Genomic DNA, 21,475 nt, shown 5'->3' with positions numbered 1-21,475 from the left:
TCCTGTCCAAGGCCTTCCTCTCCTCAGCATAAAATCGCTATGTGTTTGGGACGGGCCGGCATCTGGAGGGAATCCCGTACATGCAATTTCACACTCCCCCTGCCTAAAAATGTGCTAATGGGGAAGCATTAAATTCTGTCCATAGATCCACCAGAGCCATGTATAATTTCCCAACCCAGGGTGCAGGCTCATTTAACCACCATAACATGTTATCTACATAACTGAGTACATCTAAAGCCTGTTTAAGGTTCAGGGCTAACGTATCTTACTGCCCGCCCTTGCCCCTCACATATTTTTCAACTCTCCTGAAAACATAGCCTCATGCTAGGGTACAAGTAGAATGTTCAGACTATTCATCCGCAGATGATGAATGGGAGATTACTGTAGATTGCCCAACCCTATCCTGCTTCAATATTCAAATGCATATATTTTAGAGGAGAGATCACTGAATCAGGAAGAAACAACCTGCTTAGGGAGTTTGAGGCATATTGCGGCAACTCAACATCCACCAAGGCCAAAATCAGCTAACTTGTGAGACTATACAAGTTATTTCTAAGGACAGATCATGTAATCAGCAAATTACATCTTCCTTACTAAACTGAAAGTGTGCAATACATTGAGCAAGATTTATTGCGTGGGATTACTCAGTAATATTGTGAGAGATTAGTGAGAAAGTTGATGCAATGTGAGCCTCAACAGGTTTGTATCTATCAAAATGGCTGAATGATTACTCAAGCTATCTTAACCCTTCAGGTGCTAAAAACCCTGGGATTTTTTTTTTCCATAGAATTTACAGTGCAGAAGGAGGCTATTCGGCCCATCGAATCTGCACCGGCTCCTGGAACGAGCACCCCACCCAAGGTCAAGGTTTTTGTTACAGAATACCTCCTGTCGCTTCACTTATTATACAATAAGGATGTCATCAACATTTAACCCACTTTGCTACAGCTCAAGACTTCAGTTTTACTTAGCCCAATCTCTTGGAACAATTGAAATAATCAGAAAAAAACATAAAACATGGACTGTCTGTCAACTTATTCTACAGCCTTAACTCTAAGCTTTCCAATTTTAAATGTCCTGCAGTTTTTGAACAATCTGTCTGGACCAAATCATAGAATTTACAGTGCAGAAGGAGGCCATTTGGCCCACCGAGTCTGCACCGGCCCTTGGAAAGAGCACCCTACTTAAGCCCACATCTCCACACTATCCCCGTAACCCAGTAACCCCACCCAACCTTTTTGGACGCTAAAGGGGCAATTTATCATGGCCAATCCACCTAACCTGTACATCTTTGGATTGTGGGAGGAAACCGGAGCACCCGGAGGAAACCCACACAGACATGGGAAGAAAATGCAAACTCCACACAGACAGTTGGCCAAGGCCGGAATTGAACTTGGGTCCCTGGAGCTGTGAGGCAGCAATGCCAACCACTATGCCACCGTGCTAGCCCATCATGGCTGATCTTATCTCAGCCTCAACTTCACTTTCCTACCCTTTCATCCTAGAATTTACAGTGCAGTAGGAGGCCATTCAGCCCATCGAGTCTGTACCAGCCCTTGGAAAGATCTACTTAAGCCCCACGCCTCCACCCTATCATCCCCATTATCCCCGTAACCCAGTAATCCCACCTAACCTTTTTGGGCACTAAAGGGGCAATTTAGCATGGCCAATCCACCTACCCTGCACATCTTTGGACTGTGGGAGGAAACCGGAGCACCCGGGGGAAACCCAAACAGACACGGGGAGAACGTGCAGACTACACACAGACAGTGACCCAAGCTGGGAATCGAACCTGGGACCCTGGAGCTGTGAAACAACTGTGCTAACCACTATGCTACCATGCTGCCCACTAATCCTTCAACTCATGACTAATTTTAAAAATCTGTTTATCCTCTCCTTAAATTTACTCAACTTTCTGACCCATCTTTTAGCAACTGGCCCTCACTTTCCTGTTTTTAAAAATTTAGACGACCCAATTAGATATTTTTTTCCAATTAAGGGGCAATTTAGCGTGATCAATCCACTGCACTCTGGGTTTATGAGAAGCAATTTCTTCTCACCTGTTTTAAATCGGCTACCCCTTATCCTAATACTATGACCTCTCTTTCTAGAATGCCCCACAAGAGGAAGCATCTGCTCTACATCTACATTGTCAATACCTTTTGTAGATCTGTAGATCTCTTCAGACGGGCACCCCACGTGGTACAAAGCACAATGTATACAGTCACATATACACCACAAAAGGTTAAAATCTGTTGCACCATCAATGTCCCATGAGGCAAATCAGCAGTATTTGTGATAAAGACTTTGAGCTTTAAAAGCTCCAAGTGTGACACTGCCTCTTTAAGATCTTCCGGCTTTTAAAAAAAAGACGCGACAACCTTACAGGTAAATACCAGTTACATACTGACCTATATAATTCCAAATAAGTTTTAAACATTGGCCTTTATTACAAGAGAAATCCCATTTCAAGGAACCATACAGAGTGGGTTAAATTTTCACCCCACCCCATTAGCATGCTCTGCAGAGTAGAGATCTTTTTTGACCCATCTTTTAGCAACTGGCCCTCACTTTCCTTTTTAAAAAAATTTAGATGACCCAATTAGATATTTTTTCCAATTAAGGGGCAATTTAGCGTGACCAATCCACCTAACCCCTGCACATCTTTGGGTTGTGGGGGTGAAACCCACGCAGACATGGGGAGAATGTGCAAAATCCACACGGACAGTGACCCAGGGCCGGGATTCAAACCTGGGTCCTCAGCGCTGCAGTCCTAGTGCTAACCACTGCGCCACGTGCTGCCCTGGCCCTCACTTTCCTTTCTAATTATTAACCAGTGTTAAAAAAGGACATTGGAGGAGAAAAGGAAAATTGTTGCCAGGGATAAATCAATAGGTCATTCAAAAGGAGGTAGAAATGTTGTAAATATTGTAAACAACAGTCCTGACAAGGAGATCAACTCCAGCATTTTATACCAATTTTTCAAAGCACATTCTTCTATTATTGGACATGGTACCTTGCTTGTATTTATTACAATGTTTAGTAGTTGAAGTTGAACAAAATTGAAGTTTCCACCCATGTTAAAGGATAGTGTTTACGCACCCACAACCTGCTCAGATCTAAACATTGAACCTTAAGGAGAGCGTACAATTCAGTTGTCTCCAAAATTAGATAAAATCTCAGAGAAATATGCTGTTTGGCTAGGTAAACAGGTTATTTTCACTTGCCTGGATGTGCATTTTCACAATAGCTTTTCCAATAAGTGTTGCTCCAAAGAAGGTCCAGAATGGAACGAGGAAGTGTCCACATGTTATTCCAGCCAGGTCAAAGAGGGGATTGGGAATCTACAACACATCCAGGATAACATTTAACAAAAAAAAAATGAACATAGGAAAAAAATTGGCTGATCTGTGCAGAACTTGAATTTAATCAGATTGCTATAAAAAAATATCTTTTATACGCCATCTAATACTGTACAACCAATAAAATATAGCTTTAGCTATAATAGGGCCAACATCCATTTTGTACACTGGCAATGCCGTCTCCCGCTCAAGTGTCATTCATCTTTTTCGTGCAGCTGCTCTTTCTCGTTGTTGTGAAAAGCAATGTAAACATGGTTGCACAAGTAGATTTTTATGCCATCACCCTCAGCAAATGGTGAAACTTGAATCAGTTTATCTGTTTTTGGTGTCGTTTGTGGAGGGAGGAGGACAGGGGGGCCTTGAGCTTAAAATGTTTGACATAGAAATAGGTAGACAGGGCCTTCAACATCTCAATCTGGATGGCAATACCACCAACAGCACATAATTCTCCCAGCCTTAGACTATGGTGAAATGTTGCAGAGAGACAGCAGCATTCATTTTCATTTCATAAAGTGATAGGACTGGCTTCAGTCCACTGCTTTCCCACCTGAGTTTTTCTATTTTTGCTGCCTGCAGTGGACGCAAATCTAGAAAGTAATCACATGAATATAGACACATCAAAAGCAAGGTTTCGGTCTTGTTCTGTCTCACTCTGTGGTGGACGAGTAGTAAAGAGAGCAAACATTTAATTTTCTTAATTCGTTTTCTTATTATCGCAGTTGGTGAGGTAGAAATTTGCTTCAATTGAATTCAGGTTGAAAAATTTGACACTTAATTTTGAAGATTTTCCTTCAATTCCTGAACCCCAGTGTGTACAATAACAAGGACATTTGCTTTTTTAAAAAAAATATTTTCATTCAAAATTTTCAACCCAACACTCCAAACAGAAAAAGAAGTAAAGCATAAAACAAGTAAAGATTATACATGGGATTTTCAACAAAATACAATAGCCCCATTTAACAAATAGACACGCCAGTAAGGAAAACGTCCCACTCTAATCTAAACCAAAAAAGAAAAACCAACCGCCCCCCGCCTCTGCCAGAAAGTCTAGGAACGGTTGCCACTGCCTGGAGAACCCCTGCACAGACCCCCGCAAGGCAAACTTTATCCTTTCCAGCTTGATGAACCCTGCCATATCGTTAATCCAAGCTTCCACGCTTGGGGGCTTCATACCCCTCCACATTAGTAGGATCCTCCGCCAGGCTACCAGGGACACAAAGGCCAGAACACCGGCCTCTTTTGGCTCCTGTACTCCCGGCTCGTCCGATACCCCAAATAATGCTATCCCCCAGTTCGGCTTGACCCGGGTGCTCACCACTTTGGACACAATCCTTGCAAAGCCCCTCCAGAACCCCTCCAGCGCCGGGCACGTCCAAAACATTGGGGCGTGATTTGCTGGGCTCCCCGAGCACCTCGCACACCTGTTCTCCACCCCAAAAAACCTACTCATCCTCGCCCCCGTCATATGCGCCCCATGAACAACTTTGAACTGTATTAGGCTGAGGCTGGCGCAAGAGGAGGAGGAATTAACCCTACTCAGGGCATCAGCCCACAGATCCTCATCCAGCTCCTCCCCGAGCTCCTCTTCCCACTTGTCCTTCAACTCCTCCACCGAGGCCTCCTCCACTTCCTGCAGTTCCTGATAGATCGCCGAGACCTTGCCTTCTCCAACCCATATGCCCGAAATCATCCTGCCCTGAATCCTTTGTGCTGGGAGCAGCGGAAATTCCCTCACCTGCAGTCTCACAAACGCCCTCACTTGCATGTACCTAAAAGCATTCGCGGGGGGTAACCCAAATTTCTCCTCTGGTGCCCCTAGGCTCGCAAACATCCCATCGATAAATAGGTCCCCCATTCTTTTAATCCCTGCCCGACGCCAGCTCAGAAACCCCCCATCCATCCTACCCGGAACGAACCTGGGGTTCTCACGTATCGGGGACCAAACCGAGGTCCCCACCTCACCCCTATGGCGCCTCCACTGCCCCCAAATCTTCAGAGTCGCCGCCACCACCGGTCAAGTGGTGTACCTTGTCGGCGGGAGTGGCAACGGTGCCATCACCAGCGCCCCCAGACTTGTACCCACACAAGACACCACCTCTAGCCTCTTCCACGCCGCCCCCTCCCCCTCCATTACCCACTTGCGGATCATCGCCACATTAGCTGCCCAATAATAGCCACATAGATTCGGCATGCCAGCCCCCCTCTGTCCCTGCTACGCTCCAAAAACACCCTCGTCACCCTCGGGTTCTTATTCGTCCATACGAATCCCATAATACTCCTGCTTACCCGTTTAAAAAAAGAATTGGGGATTAGGATGGGCAGGCACTGGAACACAAACAGGAACCTCGGGAGGACCGTCATCTTGACCGACTGCACCCTACCCGCCAGGGAGAGTGGCAACATATCCAATCTCTTGAAATCGTCCTCCATCTATTCCACCAACCGTTTCAAATTGAGCTTATGCAGGGCCCCTCAGCTCCTAGCTACCTGGATCCCCAGGTATCAAAAGCTCCTCTCCGCGCTCTTCAACGGTAACTGGTCTATCCCCCTTCCCTGGTCCCCCGCATGCACCACAAAGAGCTCGCTCTTCCCCACATTGAGCTTATAACCCGAAAAGTCCTCAAACTCCCCAAGGATCCGCATAACCTCCACCATCCCCTCCACTGGGTCTGCGACATATAATAACAGGTCATCAGCATATAACGACACCCAGTGTTCCTCCCCTCCCCGGACTACTCCCCTCCAGTTCCTAGACTCCCACAGTGCCATGGCCAGCAGCTCAATTGCTAGTGCAAACAACAAGGGGGATAGGGGACACCTCTGCCTCGTCCCGTGGTACAGCCTAAAATAATCCGACCTCCGCCGATTCGTGGCCACACTCGCCGCTGGGGCCCTATATAACAACCTGACCCATCTTGTGAACCTTTCCCCGAACCCAAACCTCCTAAGCACGTCCCAGAGATACTCCCATTCCACCCGATCAAAGGCCATCTCCGCGTTCATGGCCGCCACTACCTCCGCTTCCCCCTCCACCGAGGGCATCGTGATCACATTTAAGAGCCTCCGCACATTTGTATTTAACTGCCTTCCCTTCACAAATCCCCTTCTGGTCCTCATGAATCACCCCCGGGACACAATCCTCGCGGCCAGAACCTTCGCTAACAACTTAGCGTCTACACTGAGAAGCAAAATCGGCGTATACGATCCACAATTCAATGGATCCTTGTCCTGCTTCAAAATCAGTGAGATCAGTGCCTGGGACATTGTTGGGGGCAGGGTACCCTCCTCCCGTGCCTCATAAAAAGTTCTCACCAGCAACAGGCCCAGCAGGTCTACATACTTTCTGTAAAATTCAACCGGAAACCCATCCGGTCCCGGGGCCTTCCCCGCCTGTATGCTTCCCAATCCCTTAACCAGCTCCTCCAGCCCAATCGGTGCCCCCAAACCAGCCACCTGCTCCTCCTCCATCCTCGGGAACCTCAGTTAATCTAAAGACCGCCGCATCCCCTCCCCCTTAACGACGCCATTTGCAAGATAGCTTTTTAAAGGGAGTATGTTTATAACCAGTTTTCAGAAACAGCACTCATAAGAATGAGGAGTAGGCCACCTGGCACCTATCGCAAGATAGTGTTCTTCCCATAAATTATTGTTGAAAATTAACCAGCACAATTGTAAGCCCCATCACGAGATGAAATTGAGCTTCGTGAATTGCAAATTCCATGATGAAAGAGAGCAACTGCTATGGTAAGAGAATTCATTAACAAAATTAAATGTATGCTCTCTTTAATACCTGCACCTTATTCTCCACCACAGTGATATGTGCTACAGAGTGAAAGTTTCCAGGTTTCTATGTATGTGGGAAATCAGGACTGAAGCCGATCATTTTAAAGTGTAGTCTCACTCCAACACTTCACTATTATCGAAGAAAACACTCAGTGCAGCACCAGGGGAATTCTGCATTGAAGATGTCACCTCCCAGATAGAGAAGTGAAAGATCCTGTCTGTCTATTCTCATAGGGTCTAGGGTCTTCTCCTTAGACACCATTCCTCTTCCATCAACAGAATCAAAAACAGAATGATCAACTGATCATTTCATTCTTGTTTGTGGGGCTCTACTGTGTGTAAAATGGCTGTTGCATTCACCGACAATCACTGCACTTGAAATAATTAATAGGACGTGCAGCATTCTGAAAATCCACAAACAGCATAAGAATCCATATAAACATTTTGTTCTTTCACTGGAGTCACCACTTTGTATTTCCCCTTCCCACTCCTGCACACTATCTTTGAGCTTATTAACTGTTGTCTTTTACTTACTGAAGCACAGGCCAAGATTCCGAAGAACCCAACTTTTTGCACCAGGTTCTGAACAGCCAGCTTCGCTCGGGTTGGAAGGTCCTTATGAAGGAAGAACAGAATAAATCTTCAGAAAAATCTTAAAATAGTGATCTCTAACATTATAACGCTGTTACACTGCTTCAGTGTCAACGCAGAGTTTTAATTGCTTTGTATCTGCGAGAGCAAAGTTTTGCAGATCAGGTTGTAAACAGACTTCGGAGTATGCTTCAGCCAAGAGATGTACGACAACCACCAATTGGTCGCAACCTGGAGCAATGCAACATCTAAAGCTTGTGGGTACATCATTAGAAACTCATTTAGGAAATGTTACTTTTGTGAGAAGCAGCAATTTCTTCACCTGCAGCCTTCCATTAAATATTGTCTAGGAATGATGCTTTGCTATAATACTCGACATGAGCCAAGAGCATTGTCCTCTCTGAACAAAGGATGCACAGCATGATGCAGCAAGTACTCTAACTTTGATCTAACACTTGCTCAATATATACAAAAACCAGTGTCTGTAGTAATAAAAAACAAAACATGTTGGAACTACTCAGCAGTCAGGCAGCATCTGTGGAGCGAAACAAAGTTAACATTTCAAAACCAGTGTTTGTCGTACATTAGCACCTACACAATAGTTCTCTCTTGTTTAATCTGCCCCCCAAAAAACAGCTGGAGGTGCCAAATGTAATAGAATTTACTTTACCCAAGTGAACACCTCAAACTAAAAATCTGCAGGGAATTCAATTAATGCTGTTAATGACATCTGGAAACTTACAAACCTATGGATGTACTTTATACACAAGCTCAATGTAAATCAATTTATTTTGGTAATGTGAGCTATATACAAGATTTTCAACCACATGAAAATGCTCAACCATTTTCTCAAAACGTTCAGCATTTACTAATTAGCTATCTTGAGTAATGGACTTGTCTTTTTTTTTAAATGTAAGAGTACCCAATTAATTTTTTCCAATTAAGGGTACAATTTAGCGTGGCCAATCCACCTATCTGGACTTGTCTTTTAATTCAGGATGAGAGGCTAACAGTAAACTAACTTTCTCCCTTCTCGCCAGTACTCGCATTCTCAGTTTCACTGAACTCTCACAATCGTTAGTTGAAGGATTTTCATTCCTCCCAATTTGCATGTTTTTCATTTCTGTGGTTCAAATTATACTGACTATTGGGATAAATTACTTGAAAGCTCAAATATTCAATTGATTTAATAACTATCTGAAATCTGAAAATTTTCTTCATAATACATTTAAACGCAAGGATTGTGCAGCATTGTTGGTTATATTTTACAAAGAAATCTGGGCAACCAAAAGACAGTTTGTTGAAAATGTTTTTCTTCTCAAAAACAAATTCTGGGTCATGCATTGCCAGTATGAATACACTCAAACACAGCAGCAAACTGACTGAAGGAATTGGAAACGCATATTCCCCGCTGTCCGTTGGAAGTTTATAACTATCCTTCGAAAGTAACTGCTTTCAGCAAATAAAAATGTATAATTCTAATGTTCACAAAATTTCAAATATGTGCGAAACAATTATTTTTTAGGTTCAGGCCCAGAGTGCAGGATATCACCAAGATTTGAGAGAGTAATCAAGACAATGGCATTAGTAAAGTGGCAACGATCAAATAAGGCCAAACTTGGGGTTTAAAAGTCTTTAAAAAGATTGCAGTATTGGAAGGAGGCAAATTTCATAAAATACGTATAATCTGAATATGCAACATGCCTTCCTTGCAACATAGCGAACTTTGTAAGGAGAGCAAGAGCATGCAGAATGCTATATTATCCTGGTAATAAGTTATGTACTTAACCACAACATACATTAGAAGGTTACTATATTTGCTCTGGTTGGCTTCCAATATAGAACTCTTTATTCTACAAGTGTATTTTAAAAATAGCAACCATCTTAGGAATCCTTTTAGAATTAAAATTGGTTTTTCATCCCCTGTTTGAACAGAGATGCATGGCTTTATTGATATGAAGTCTCAGATTTGTACGGCGTGCGTAAAGGCAGCTGAGCGAGGATGACAGAGTGAGTGACGATGCAGTAGCTGGATTTTCAACTAAGGAGGTCCGTTACAGTATGATCCAATATGTCCTGGCAAAAAGTGATGAACACCCATCCCTATGGATTACTGACATTTTTACTGTAAATATCTAATCCAGATACCTGACTGACCTGATGATTTACACAACCAAATACAGGACCAACCATTATTCTAATGTTAATTGTAAGTGTGTGTGCCTGCATGTTTGTGAGGGGAGTGTATTTAAAAAATCATTCTTAGGATGTGGACATCACTGGTTACTGCCCATACCTAATTTGGGGAGGGGGGGGGGGGGGACTAGCATGACAACGTGGGTTATGCCTCCATTTCTTTTCTGAACAAATGCTGGATTATCTGGAGCAAAAACTCAGCTGTGCAGTCTGTGAGCTGCACCCTGGTTTTCCCATCTCAGCCAGCACTTCAGTGAAAAGGATGGAAAATTCCACCCTATGTGATATTCTTCACAGATACTCATTGATAAGTGTATCACATCTGACGAGGAATGAGTAGATGACCTACTGTCAGACCTCCTCCGCCTGATGTTTCTTGGAAGAGCATGTGTCCACCTTGCGGTCCATTATCCTGGGAGCTTCCTTTCCTCTTTGGAATCTCTCATCCTCCAGTAAACCACAGAATTCCTTCAGTGCAGAAGGAGGCGATTCAGCCCACCGAGTCAGCACCAACCTTCAGAAAGAGCACCCTACCAAGACAAATTCACCCACCCCATCCCCGAAACCCCACCTAACCTGCACATCTTTGGACTGTGGGAGGAAACCAGAGCACCGGGAGGAAACCCACGCACACATGGGAGGCAGTGCACACTCCACAGTCACCCAAGGCCAGAATTGAAAATTGGTCCCTGACGCTGTGAGGCATCAGTGCTAACCACTGTGCCACCCCAAACACCTCGCAGTGGAGATCAATATTCAATTTGGTAGTGAAAGGGCTGTGTATAAAAAATCTGCATAATGCACAGCATAACCAACCCAATATATTGCACCAGTTGCAAAAATTTGTTAGCTAAATTTAACTGTTTTAAATAATTGTTTTGCTAACCAGAGGCATGAACCATTCAGAAGACTACATCTTGGGTATCTGTAAAATTTTTAAATCTACCATGTGAAATATAAAACTTGGTGCACAAACCTTCTTCAGCCCCCATTTATGGAAACTATTTCAGTTATGCAAATAATCTTCAGCACATCATTCTGTACCAAAAGAGAACATGAAAAACCACAAACCCCACCCTTGTTACCAATCCTACATTTACTAATCTAATGTGCCCCAGTTGGTCAGAGGTGTGTAATACATTGCTGATGGCTAAGCAAGGCTTTGCTGAGTCACTACTTAGTATATATAACTTTGAGATAGTAAAATGGTTATGCTAGCACACGTGCAAGAAAGATCCAACCATCTTTAGAATTTAGAACAGTACAGCACAGAACAGGCCCTTCGGCCCTCGATGTTGTGCCGAGCAATGATCACCCTACTCAAACTCACGTATCCACCCTACACACGTAACCCAACAACTCCCCCTTAACCTTACTTTTTTTTTAGGACACTACGGGCAATTTAGCATGGCCAATCCACCTAACCCGCACAGCTTTGGACTGTGGGAGGAAACCGGAGCACCCGGAGGAAACCCACGCAGACACGGGGAGGACGTGCAGACTCCGCACAGACAGTGACCCAGCCGGGAACCGAACCTGGGACCCTGGAGCTGTGAAGCATTGATGCTAACCACTATGCTACCGTGCTTGCCCCTTTTAGCTCCTGGATTAATGATCTTCCCTCCATCCGAAGGTCTGACATGGTGTTTGCTGATGATTGCACAATGCTCAGCACTATTCACAACTCAAATGCTGAACTATACATGGGGCGCGATTCTCCGCAAATGCGGAGAGTCGTAAAGGCTGCCGTGAAACCGGCCGTGTTTCACGGCAGCCTCCGCGCTCCCTGCCGGGACCCGATTCACCCCCCCCGTCGGGGCTAGCATCGCGGCCCCGGGATGAACGGCAGCGTGGGCTTAGCGAACGTTCGCTAAACCCTGCCGGCAAGACTCACGGCGGCTGACGCGCACGATGACGTCAGCCGCGCATGCGCGGGTTCGACGGCTCCGACCCGCGCATGATGTCATCGCGCATATGCGTTAAACCCGACATGCGCGGTCCGTCATGCTCCTCAGCCGCCCTGATCCTGATCCTGCGGGGCGGCGGAGGGACAAAGAGTGCACGGGAATCGGACCCGCTGCCCGCAATCGGTACCCACCGATCGCGGGCCCATGCCACCCTTGGCACGGCCGTGGTGCGGCCGTGCCAATCGGTGGCATGGTTGTGCAGAACGGCACTTTGCGCCCGTTTTCACAAACGGTGAGAGCAGTTGTGTTTAAATTCGTGAAAACGGCCGTAAAGGCCTGGGAAATCGGCCCATCGGATGCCGTAAAAAAACGACGAGCAGCGATTCGTGTCGTGGGGCGGCCGTGGGGGGGGGGGGGGGGGGGGGGGGGGGAGAGAGAGAGAATAGCGGGAGGTCGGGAAAAATGTCGGGAAGGCCCTCCCGCTATTCTCCGACCCGCCGTGGGGGGGCGGAGAATCGCGCCCTGTGTCTATGTGCAGCAGGACCTGGAAACATTTAGGTTTGGGCTGGTAAGTGGCAAGTAACAACCACTCCACACAAGTGCAGGCAATGACCATTTCCAAAAAGAGAGATTCAAACCATCTCCCCTGGGCATTAAACGGCACAGCCATTGCTGAATCTCCCACTATGAACATCTTGACATTTCCTTTGACTAGAAACGGAACTGAAGTCGCCATTAAAATACTGTGGATCGAAAAGCAGTTAATGTCTGGGAATTCTGTGGCGAGTAACTCATCTCCTGACTCTGCAGAACCTGTCCAACATCTACAAGGCACAAGTCAAGAGTATAATGGATTACTCTCCACTGGATGAGTGCAGCTCCAGCAACACAAGAAGCTCAACACCATCCAGGACAAAGCAGTCTGCTCAGTTAGCACTCCATCCACTACCTTAAACATTCACTGTCGCACAGTGGCAGCAGTGTGTACATTTTTTTCAAACAAATGTAGAGCACCCAATTAATTTTTTCCAATTAAGGGTCAATTTAGCGTGGCCAATCTACCTAGCCTGCACATCTTTGGATTGTGGGGCGAAACCGACACGAAACACGGGGAAACCGACGCAAACACGACGGTGACCCAGAGCCGGGATCGAACCTGGAACCTTTGCGCCGTGAGGCAGCAGGGCTAACCCACTGCGGCATCCTGCTGCCCCTGTGTGTACATTTATAAAGGTGCCCTGCAATAACTCACCAAAACTCCTTCGACACCACCTTCCAAATCCGCGACCACTATCACCTAGAAGGATGAGGACAGCAGATGCATGGGAACACCACCATCTGCAAGTCACACTCTATCCAGGATTAGAACTATAATGCCGTTTCTTCACTGTCCTGGAATTCCCTCCAAAACAGCACAGTGGTTGTACCTACATCACATGGACTATAGAGAGTGAAAGCAGTTCACCTTCTCAGGGGTAACAGGAACGGGCAATTTAATGCTGGCCAGAGATACCCACATCCCACAAAAGAATAGATAAATAATAATAATCTTTATTAGTGTCACAAGTAGGCTTACATTAACACTACAATGAAGTTACTATGAAAATCTAGTTGTTACACTTTGGCGCCTGTTCGGGTACACAGAGGGAGAATTCAAAATGTCCAATTCACTTAACAGCACGTCTTTCGGGACTCATGGAAGGAGACCGGAGCCCCGGAGGAAACCCACGCAGACACGGGGTGAACGTGCAGACTCCGCAGACAGTGACCCAAGCCGGGAATTGAAACCGGGTTCCTGGAACTGTGAAGCAACAGTGTTAACCACTGTACTCCCGTGCCGCCCCTAAAGAAATTAATTCCCTGAACATGCCTCACTATCAGCCGATCAAAAACATTTATCCTCAAAAGATAAATTCAGATCATCATATTTGCTCTGCACTGAATGAGTTTTACAAGGGATTCAGGCTACAAATGAAACCTGTTAGATTATCATAACCGTTTAAGATTATTTCTCTGAGAATGTTCCATTTTCCAGAATTACAAATGTAGAAAGTCTTGTGCAGTATATTTTGTTGCATTCCAAAATCTGTGGTTGCTCCCATTTATACCAAAGCGAATAAATTATGTAATAATCTGCATGCTGTGTATTTATCAAGTCTTAGAACAAACTTCTCAGGCAATGAAAATTTTTCTGACAGCAAGTTTTGGATCATTTCAATTCACATTAACGGTCTCACTATCTCACCTTTGACTTTATGTAAGATTACAACTTGAAGGTCATCTAACCTTGATGGAAAGAGTAGAGTTACGGTCAGCACGGTGGCACAATGGTTTGCACTACTGCCTCATGGCACCTTGGACCCAGGTTAGATCCCGGCCCCAGGTCACTGCCCGTGTGGAGTTTGCACATTCTCCCCGAGTCTCCGTGGGTTTCATCCCCACAACCCAAAGATGGGCAGGGTAGGTGAATTGGCCACACTAAATTGCCCCTTAATTGGAAATAAAAGTTTTTTTAAAAAAAGAGTATAGTTCTCTTTTTGTCTCACTTCAGCACGGTTCAATTCCCGTACCAGCCTCCCCGAACAGGCGCTGGAATGTGCAGACTAGGGGCTTTTCACAATAACTTCATTTGAAGCCTACTTGTGACAATAACCGATTTTCATTTCTATTGTTTGGAGTCTAAAAATGTCTTTAAGCTGCAAAATTTGGCCCATCTTTGTTCGCAGGTGTTCAACTGCAACTGTGAAGCTGTTCTTTGTATATCTATCTCGTTTTCTCAACACAGATGTTTCCTATCTATAATTCTTCTTCCTCTTCTTTCTTTCCCCTACTTCTAACAAATATTTTCCCCTCCCTCCTTTATAGTATACACTAATCCCTGCCAAAGCAGCAGGTAGGCTGCCAACAGCACACCCTCTGCCAATGGTTCTGCTCAAGAGAGAGCACAGTAAGAAGTATTGCAACACCAGGTTAAAGTCCAATACGTTTCTTTCAAACACTAGCTTTCAGAGCGCTGCTCCTTCCTCAAGGGAGAGAAGACAGAGAGGGGTGCAGCGAGAGAGAGAGAGAGAGAGAGAGAGAGAGAGAGAGAGAGAGAGAGAGAGAGAGAGAGAGAGAGAGAGAGAGAGAGAGAGAGAGAGAGAGAGAGAGAGCGAGAGAGAGAGCCAGCGAGGGAGCGAAAGAGAGCCAGCGAGGGAGCGAAAGGGAGCCAGCGAGGGAGCGAAAGGGAGCCAGCGAGGGAGCGAAAGGGAGCCAGCGAGGGAGCGAAAGGGAGCCAGCGAGGGAGCGAAAGGGAGCCAGCGAGGGAGCGAAAGGGAGCCAGCGAGGGAGCGAAAGGGAGCCAGCGAGGGAGCGAAAGGGAGCCAGCGAGGGAGCGAAAGGGAGCCAGCGAGGGAGCGAAAGGGAGCCAGCGAGGGAGCGAAAGGGAGCCAGCGAGGGAGCGAAAGGGAGCCAGCGAGGGAGCGAAAGGGAGCCAGCGAGGGAGCGAAAGGGAGCCAGCGAGGGAGCGAAAGGGAGCCAGCGAGGGAGCGAAAGGGAGCCAGCGAGGGAGCGAAAGGGAGCCAGCGAGGGAGCGAAAGGGAGCCAGCGAGGGAGCGAAAGGGAGCCAGCGAGGGAGCGAAAGGGAGCCAGCGAGGGAGAGAAAGAGAGCCAGCGAGGGAGAGAAAGAGAGCCAGCGAGGGAGAGAAAGAGAGCCAGCGAGGGAGAGAAAGAGAGCCAGCGAGGGAGAGAAAGAGAGCCAGCGAGGGAGAGAAAGAGAGCCAGCGAGGGAGAGAAAGAGAGCCAGCGAGGGAGAGAAAGAGAGCCAGCGAGGGAGAGAAAGAGAGCCAGCGAGGGAGAGAAAGAGAGCCAGCGAGGGAGAGAAAGAGAGCCAGCGAGGGAGAGAAAGAGAGCCAGCGAGGGAGAGAAAGAGAGCCAGCGAGGGAGAGAAAGAGAGCCAGCGAGGGAGAGAAAGAGAGCCAGCGAGGGAGAGAAAGAGAGCCAGCGAGGGAGAGAAAGAGAGCCAGCGAGGGAGAGAAAGAGAGCCAGCGAGGGAGAGAAAGAGAGCCAGCGAGGGAGAGAAAGAGAGCCAGCGAGGGAGAGAAAGAGAGCCAGCGAGGGTGAGAAAGAGAGCCAGCGAGGGAGAGAAAGAGAGCCAGCGAGGGAGAGAAAGAGAGCCAGCGAGGGAGAGAAAGAGAGCCAGCGAGGGAGAGAAAGAGAGCCAGCGAGGGAGAGAAAGAGAGCCAGCGAGGGAGAGAAAGAGAGCCAGCGAGGGAGAGAAAAAGGGCCAGCGAGGGAGAGAAAAAGGGCCAGCGAGGGAGAGAGAAAGAACCAGCGAGGGAGAGAAAGAGCCAGCGAGGGAGAGTGTCAGCGAAAGAGAGAGGGAAAAGAAGAGAGATCCAGCGAGAGAGTGAGAGAGAGCGCGAGAGTGAGAGAGAACAAGCGAGAGAGAGAGCGCCAGCGAGAGAGAAACATAAATAGTGGGAAAATTGACAACATCGGATTTCTGGAATGTAACTATATCGCAGCAGTGAAATTATGCCTTAAGGAGAAGAGGAATTACTGCAATAAGAGGGGGAAGAAAATAAGGGATAAAAACAAATTACTGCAGATCCTGAAATCAAAGAGAAGATGCTGGAAAATCTCAGGAGGTCTGGCAGCATTTGTAGGGAGAGAAAAAGCGAACGTTTCGAGTCCAGAGGACAAAGGGTTTTGACAAAGCGTCATCTGGACTCGAAACGTTAGCTCTTTTCTCTCGCTACAGATGCTGCCAGACCTGCTGAGATTTTTCAGCATTTTCTTTTGGGGAAGAAAACAATCTTCTTTGAAGGACTCTCTTATGATTCTCCATCACCAATTGAAAATTAAATAAGTTGCAGGTCAACAATAGTGAAAATTGACCAAGTCAATTTGAGAGATCCAGTTTGATGAACCAAAGAGCCTTTTTTGGATCTAATTATATCCCTTCTTCCGGATTTTCTCCTCCCATCAATGTACACCTTCTTTAGGTTGGAGAAAAGGCTAGAGATCTGGCACAAGCCTGGACTAATGTAATTCCTTTGTAATTTGTTCACTTGTGCAAGACAGCAACTATGGTCATTAACCCTTGATGTTTCCCTTCCGCCAAGCACTTGACCTCTGCCAATTCCTTGATCCAGTACAATATGACTGAATTAGCTGTGGCAAGAGATCATCAGCCCAAAATATTAGCGCTGTATGTCTCTCCACAGATGCTGCCTGACAGGTTAAGTGTTTGAAGGATTTTCAATATTTGTAGCTGAATCAGGAATTATGCCTGCAATTGCCTGAACTGTAGCAGCCAAATTGTATTCTGCTCTAAAACAATGACACTCCAAAATGCTAATTTACCGACTTACAGACACACACACTGAAGAGGGCAAATTTCCCATAACTAGAATTTGGTTGGTGTATTAACAGAAGCACTACAATAGGTGCCATATCACACATGCAGCAACAAATCAGTGAATCAAACAAAAAAGAATAAAATCAATAGTGCCAAGTGCAAGCTAGCGAGCTGGTTTATTTTTCCTGACCGTGACAATGCAAGGGACCAAATTTCAACACAGCTAATTGCCAAATGGAGTTTTATGGACGAGCATACAAATTAGGAGTACTGTAGACCATTTGGCTCCTCGAGCCCATTTCATCATTCAGTATCATGGCTGATCAGATTCAGGCCTCAATTTCACTTTGCTGCCTTCCCTCACATCCTTTGACTCCATTGTTAGTCAAGAATCTATATACCTCTGCCCTAAAAAATATTTAATGACACTGCCTCCATCGCTCTCAGAGAGAAGATTCTGCAGATTCACGACCATCAGAGAAAAAAATTCTCCTCATCTCAATTTTAAACTGTGCTCCCTAATCCAGGGTTTTTCAAAGTGTGGGTCGCGACCCAGGTGGGTGCGGGCAGGTGTCAGAAGGGTTGCAGTGTTTGCGTGTCCGGCCTCACGACCAGATTTCCAGGTCCTACTTCTTTCCTGTCATAGGATCACGCTGCTCTGCTGCTCAGACCTTGAGAGAATTTAAGGTAAAGTTTTAGTTGAAGGATTGTGTTTTGTAAATACCTCCCAGAGCACTGGCTGATATGTATCTGGGAATTGCAGCTCGGATGGGATATTTTATTTATTCTCAGCATTTACTGGGAGCGGAGATGTGTGGGACTTCTAGTCAGGGCCAAAGATCGTCATTAGTGAGAAAATAATGGTCTCAACAAAAGGATGACACCTCATTTTCATTCCCTCCAGATTTTATATTTATTTCTGAAAAAGGGGGCGGAAGAATTAGCTTTAACAGGCAACATGTACAGATTGTGAGAGAATTTGAAAACCTGTTCAGTCCAGATTTGGAAGATTGGAATGCAGGGCAGAAATAAGCTATTGTTCCTCATGCCTGCTCTGCCATTTAATGAGATCATGATGGGTCTATAGTTTCTTTTTAATAAATTGTGTAGCCAATTAATTTTTTTGCAATTAAGGGGCAATTTAACGTGGCCAATCCACCTACCCTGTGCTGCGAGGGCGAAACCCACAGAAACACGGGGAAAATCTGCAAACTCCACATGGACGGTGACCCAGGGCTGGGATCGAACCTGGGACCTCGGCGCCATGAGGCAGCAGTGCTAACCACTGCACCACCGTACTGTCCCTGGGTCTGTATTTTAACTCCCATCTACTCACCATCGTTTTCTAAACCTTAAAACATTTACTGATCACTGATCAAAAGCTATCAGTTTCAGTTTGGAAATTTACTGTTAACCCCCAGCTTTAGCAGTTGTTTGTGAGAGGGAGTTCAATATTTCCACCCTCCCACTCGAATGGGACGGTGCTGGCTACCTCAGCAGAGTGACAAGGCTCAAAGAAACAAGGACAGTAATAAAAGAACAGTAAAATGCAAAAACGGTAGACAGGGTAATGAAGGCCGAGAGGCAAATAGGGCCACAATATAAAGAAACGTTAGGATGATTAAAAACGGTAAAAAGCAAACCTAAAGGCTTTGGATCTTAATGTACGAAGCATTCAGAATAAGGGGAGTCCTGAAGGTTGGCTGGCGTGGGCCCCAAAGTGAATCCCGGGAAAAGAAGATTGAAAAACACCGATTCCAATCACTCCCACAGGAGGAAACATCCTTTCAGCATCCATCCTGTCAAGTTCCCTCAGGATCTTGTGTGTTTCAATAAAGTCACCCCTCATTCTTCTAGACTCCAATGGATATAGGCCCACCTTTCTTCATAAGATTACCCTCACTACCACCCCCCCCCTCCACTTTTATATTCCATTCTTTTTGCAATGACCAGTTGGACCTGCATACTAACGTCCTGTGATTAATGAATCAGGACATCCAGGCCCTCTGTACTGGAGAGTTCTGCAATCACCATTTAAATAACATGCATCTTTTCTATTCTTTCTGCCAAAGTGGCCAAGTTCACATTTTCCACATTATACTCCATCTGACAATTTTTTGTCCATTCATTGAACCCATATTTAACCATTTGCATTTTGTTATGTCCTCTTCACAACTTTGTGACATCAACAAATTTAGCAACCGTGCATTCAATCCCGGCATCCAAGACATTGATATAGATTGTACATAGTTGAAACACAAGCACTCCCTGTGGCACTCCGCTCATTATTTTTGGGTGCTGGATATTAGACACTAAAAATGTAATAAGCTTAGAATTCAGTGTGAGACATAGAAACACAGGATCCTTACAGGGCAGGAGGCCATTCGGCCCTTAAGTCTGCACTGACCCTCTGAAAGAGCAGCCTACTTAGGTCCACGCCCCTGCAAACCCACCTAACCTGCACAGATTTGGACACGAATGGACAATTTAGCATGGCCAATCCACCTAACTTGCGCACTTTGGACTGTGGGAGGAAACTGGAGCATCCAGAGGAAACCCACACAGACACAGGGAGAACATGCAAACTCCACACAGTCACTCAAGGTCAGAAGTGAACCTGGGTCCTTGGCGCAGTGAGGCAGCTGTGCTAACCATGGTGCCACCTTGCTGCCCTAGCTTAAATGACATATCCACAGCTTTCAAGTAAGAACACATTCAAGCCTGAAAAGGATCACAGGAACATAAAGTGAAGGAAACATAATTGTCAGAAAGGCAATAGATCAAGGCAACTGTGCTCTACAAAGTCCAGTGGTGGGGCTGTTCCAGACAAGTAATATAGCAGGAAGCTTCCTCATGACCTTGCTGATGCAATCTCACCACAGAAGTTCCAGCTAACTACCATAAACCTCTAAAGTCCACGTTGACAAATTCTTCAACAACTTTGTGGTTAGAGGAAGCTGCTTTTGTTCTGAGTCATCCCTGTCCAAACGGTTACTGGAAATGGAGGAGATTTCACAGAAGTCACGTGATCCTCCTAGACAAAACCGCACTTCAGAGGACAGAGTAAAGGTTCACTGAGAACGCCCCAGGGTTACACACTGCAGCTGCTGCTCATTAACAAAAAAACTAACTTAATTCACAGTGTGTGACTTTTCAATAATGTTTGCCAAATTAACACAAATGTTCCAGGCTTCACAAATAGCTATCAATCAAAAATTCCAGGTTACACCTATGAAACTTAACAGTTCTACTTAATTGTTATACATTTTTTCCTGTCATTTTTTAACATTATGGAACAATGTACCCTCACATGTGAACAAGCCACCACGCTGTCTTCTGTACCATTTAAACCAGTGCAAGCCACAGAACATTTTAAAGAACTAAGTACTCATATTTAATCAGAGATACTTTTTAAAAAATTATTAGAAATTGACAGTTTTGGAAAAGTTATTACCAGCTTTGAATTTTACTTTGACCCAGTTAAACCTTTGTATGCAATGCCAGCAAGAATTATTAACTATAGACCAAGAATTGAAGCAGATCATGGAGTTCAAAAAACCCCAGAGTAAATGGCAATCACAATCAAAGTGGCAATGTGGTATCTGACAATTTAATCTTAAAGTGCAAGGAATGCATTGGAGGTGGGCAAGGTACAAGAACAGAATGAATACTGGAAAGCAACATATCCAGCAGTGGGCTTTCTATTGCTGACATTCTACCTGCTCACATATACTGACCAAGTGACCACATAGATATTCTTCATTGTCACATTGTTACTGCTTCTGGCATTTGATCACAATAATGATGCGCAGGGCAAATGTAGAAACGTGCCAGATGTCACACTATACCAAATCACTTGGCTCTACATGTGCTCCATTATGGGTTTGGCAAACTGACTTGAGACCAAATCTCTGAAAGTATCTTTTGTTCACAATGGCCTAAAAGCATTCTCCCACTGAAAAAGTGACTTTGATACTAAACTATTTTTGTGTCAGCTTTCTGAATGAACAGATTCTTGCTGAAATATTATTGGGGGGGTGGATCTGCAGCTGTCACGAACAGTCTTATGCCTAAACAGCTGTTTTTCCACGTTAAAATCCAAATCTACATTTTGGCCAGCTACTCAACCACAGAGCACATCACAAGGCAAGCCTGATCCTGTCCTCACCCTAATTTTCAGCAAAGCTTACCTGATAGAAATCAGGAGCCACACACAAGGACTATCTTTTCTCAACTGCTGCATCTCAAATACTGCCAAGTACAGTAGCTCCAAACAAAAATCCAGGCAGCTGCCT

General features: G+C 45.5%; 1 protein-coding gene across 8 annotated transcripts in view; it reads right to left on the bottom strand.

Annotated features, from left to right (window-relative positions):
* Positions 1-21,475, bottom strand: part of vmp1 (vacuole membrane protein 1) — a 179,411-nt gene that overhangs the window by 45,274 nt on the left and 112,662 nt on the right. For all 8 annotated transcript variants that reach the window (XM_038814654.1, XM_038814648.1, XM_038814653.1 and 5 more), the window contains 2 exons: positions 7,680-7,760; positions 3,228-3,344 (listed from right to left, as the gene is read on the bottom strand). In XM_038814654.1, the coding sequence (XP_038670582.1) occupies positions 3,228-3,344; positions 7,680-7,760 (198 nt within the window). The remainder of the gene's footprint in view (positions 1-3,227; positions 3,345-7,679; positions 7,761-21,475) is intronic.

Source organism: Scyliorhinus canicula, chromosome 12 (genome assembly GCF_902713615.1).
Source record: "Scyliorhinus canicula chromosome 12, sScyCan1.1, whole genome shotgun sequence".
NCBI lineage: Eukaryota > Metazoa > Chordata > Chondrichthyes > Carcharhiniformes > Scyliorhinidae > Scyliorhinus > Scyliorhinus canicula.
Note: the sequence above shows the minus strand (reverse complement) of the source record. Positions and strands in the feature narration are given on the sequence as shown.